Genomic DNA, 3439 nt, shown 5'->3' on the forward strand with positions numbered 1-3439 from the left:
TTATGTGTAGTATTGAGTAAGGAGCGTGCCCTGGCCCCTAGCCGATCAGTATTTAAATCGTACGTAGTAACAGAAACACGCCGGTCACCGCCCCATCCTACGCAGAGTGTCAGCAGTACGTAAATATAAACCAGCACGCACCTGCCCACCTCTAGCTCTACGGGAATGCTAAGCCGTAGAGAGAGGATTTAGGTTTGGGGCAGCGAGAGTGGGTTATGGAGGGTCGTGGAGGGTTGTGGAGGTCGTGGAGTGGCGAGTCAACGCTCGGACGGCGAGCAGGGCGCCCGTGCCGCGGGCGACGTCGAGCGGCGCCCGAGGTGCGGCCGGCGCCGCCTCCTGTGCGGCGGGGTGTGCGGCGCAGCGCGCTGGCGGACGCCCTCGAGGCGGAGGATGACGAGCAGCAGGAGGAGGCCGCGCGCGGCGATGGGCGGCCGATGCTAGCGCCCCACGGGCCGGCGCTGTCGGTGCAGCTTCGGCGCGTGCGCCTCGGCTGCGCGAGTTCCTGGCGACGCAGGCCGCGGCGGGGAAGAGCGTGCCGATGCAGCGGACGGCCCTCGGTCTGCACCCAACGATGCGGTGGGGACGATCCGCTTCGGCAAGTGGCTGGCGACGACGCGAATTACCGCGCCGAGGGCGAGCCGGTGGCACGCGAAGCGACCGAGCGGGGCGACGCGCGGTTTTGACCGCCCCAGAGGGCCCCGCAATAGGTAGGCAGGTGGTGGTGGTGGGCGCGGCGGGGGGGAGGGGTAAAAAAAACCGCTTCGCTCGCGCGGGAGACGCGCTAGCCGCGAACGGGGCCATGCCAGGCGAGTCGCCTGCGGCTGGGACGCCAGCCGAGACGGGTGCGGCGGCGGCGCCTGCGGTGGCGGCGCCCGGGTCGTTTTGCTTGTTTTGGGAATAGGTAGGTAGGTGGGGCACGGAGCCTGGCGATTGGCGCCCGCAATAGGTAGGTAGGTAGGGCGTTTTGGTGCGAGTCATAGTGGCAGACCCCCTATCTGGGTAGGAGCCGGAACCCTGCTCGGGCTGGCGACTACTTGGCGGTACTCGACACTGTGGATGCTCTATTTCCTGATCTCTCCTCTGGCGTACTCGCCGCCCGAACCCGCCGACGTCGACGCCCAGTGGCGCTCATGGCAGCTCCAGCACCGCAAAAACTATGCGTCCGAGGCCGACATCGCAGCTCGGCGCCTCACGTGGCTCGAGAGCCGTGAGTTGGTGGAGGAGCAGAACGCTCGGCCCGACAGCTGGACGGCGGAGCTGAACGAATTTGCTGATTTGACCTGGCCGGAGTTTCAGGCGGAGCGACTCATGGTGCGCGGCGGCCCTCCCTCATTCACCACCGTTTCAACCTGACTAGACCCTCAGATCTCTGCCGCGGCAGGCCCCTCAGAACTGCTCCGCGACGCACGTCGCCTCGTGGTCCTTCGACGCTTCCGCGAAGCTCCCGGAGGCGCTCGACTGGCGGCAAAAGATCCTGGCGCCGTGGCCGGTCAAGAACCAGGCGCACTGCGGCTCGTGCTGGACCTTCTCCACGGTCGGGTCGATGGAGGCGCACGTCTACCTCAAGTACGGCGCGATGAAGAACCTCTCCGAGCAGCAGCTCGTCGACTGCGCCGGAGCCTTTCACAACCACGGCTGCAACGGCGGGCTGCCCTCGCAGGCGTTCGAGTACATCCACTTCGCGGGCACGCTTGACACGCCGAGCCGGAGAGTGTGAACAACATTATCCTCACGGCTGTTTGCTGTGAACAGGCGGGCTCGACACCGAGGCAGTGTACCCGTACGTGGGCAAGACAGGCAAGACTTGCGCGTACGACAAGCAGGGCGTCGCTAAGGTCGCCGCCAAAGAAAGTAAGAAAACAGACAGCCCCATTCAGGGATGGGAGGCGGACAGGGACCCCACCTGCACGAGCAGGGTTTTGGACGCCGCCACCACCCCCAGCCACCGTCTTCACAGATCGACGTGTGAGGAGACGCTTTCCCCGCGCCCAGGTGTCCGCCATCAACAACATCACCGCCTACGACGAGGCGGCCCTTCTAGCCGCCGTCGGCTCGCGCGGCCCCGTCTCGATCGCCTTCCAGGCACGCCGCCGCTGTGCGGCCCCTCCTGCTCGCCGCTTCCTCCCGCCGCCGCCGCCTCTGGCCTGCAGTGGCCGAGGGTCAGCGGGGAGCGTGCGCCCGCTGCAGGTGTCGGCCGACTTCCGCTTCTACAAGAAGGGGGTTTACGACGGCGTCTGCAAGGCGCCGCTGCGCGACGTCAGCCGCGCCGAGGTTGCCTTGAAGGGCGTCTGAAAGCCCGTGCATGCGAGCAGGCGTCGCCATCGGATGTCAACCATGCCGTGGTCGCCGTTGGCTACGGCGTCTCGCCGGCCGACGGCGGGCGAGAGGGAGGCGCGTCTCAGTTTCATCTCGGTGGTATCTCGGTGGCATCTCGGTGGCATCTCGGAAGGCGTAGGCGAGCCCCCCGTCGTGCGCTACTCGTGCTGACGTGTCCCCAAGCTGCCCCGCAGGCAAGCCCTTCTTCATCGTGCGCAATTCATGGGGCCCGACGTGGGGCGAAGAGGGCTACTTTCGCATTGCGAGAGGTAAAAACAAGTGTGGGCTTGCCGATTGCGCTTCCTTCCCGTCCATCGCGTGAGGGGTCGCGACACAACAGGACGGCGATCGACGGCGAGCGCAGTGTGGCTGTGGGTGCTAGCCCCGCTGGCAGCCGCCGCCCCAACCCCTGACCCCTCGGCCTTGGCCAGGCCTTGGCCAGGCCTTGTACCTTGACGCTTGGGCGGGCTGGCGGGGCGGGGACCGGGGACGCGTTGTGTACTTGACTTGAGAGGACCAGATAGTTGATTTTGACATTCGTCTTTCGTGCGACCCCGACCGTGTGTCTCTGTGTGTATTCTATTGTACGCGAGATCGGCGCCGTCTCTCGCTCTCTCCTCCGTCCTTGCACACCTCGGGTCTCCCGGCATTTTTTTATTTTTATTTTTTGACACACGTGCAACACATTTGTTGCTCATTGGTGTGCATTATGGTGACATGAGTCATGAGACAACATGTTGCCTCGACGACAGTCGACACTATATACCGTGTATTCCGCTCCTATCCGCATTGGATGAAGATCCCGTCAAACGCCATATATGTGAATGTGTGTGACGGGACCCCGCACACGCATGATCTCCATGACGCACACATGCGGAAATGCGCTACCGACCAGACTCGAATTCTCCCGCCTCTCCCGCACAGCCGCTGCCGCAGCCTTGCAGGGGGACCCACATGTCCACACGCGACCCACGACCTAGTCCGCTCTCGCAGGCCACATGCTCTCAGTTCAGGGAGAATTCGCATTCCACCGGCCGATATGCGCCCTGCCGCCTCCAGACCAAAGCAGAGAAGTACCGCGCGAGCAGCGCCGATGTGCCGGCGCGGCCCGCTTAAATCACGT

General features: G+C 64.7%; 1 protein-coding gene across 1 annotated transcript; it reads left to right on the forward strand.

Annotated features, from left to right (window-relative positions):
* Positions 1-1056: 1056 nt before the first annotated feature.
* EMIHUDRAFT_458272 (hypothetical protein) lies at positions 1057-2961 on the forward strand (the record flags this gene model as incomplete). The annotated part of the gene is made up of 7 exons (XM_005774302.1): positions 1057-1311; positions 1382-1711; positions 1770-1916; positions 1993-2082; positions 2188-2241; positions 2313-2391; positions 2511-2961. 7 exons carry the CDS (start codon positions 1057-1059, stop codon positions 2636-2638), a joined length of 1083 nt encoding a protein of 360 aa, XP_005774359.1. The 3' UTR covers positions 2639-2961.
* Between the last annotated feature and the right edge of the window lie 478 nt (positions 2962-3439).

Source organism: Emiliania huxleyi (assembly GCF_000372725.1).
Source record: "Emiliania huxleyi CCMP1516 unplaced genomic scaffold EMIHUscaffold_315, whole genome shotgun sequence".
Lineage (NCBI taxonomy): Eukaryota > Haptophyta > Isochrysidales > Noelaerhabdaceae > Emiliania > Emiliania huxleyi.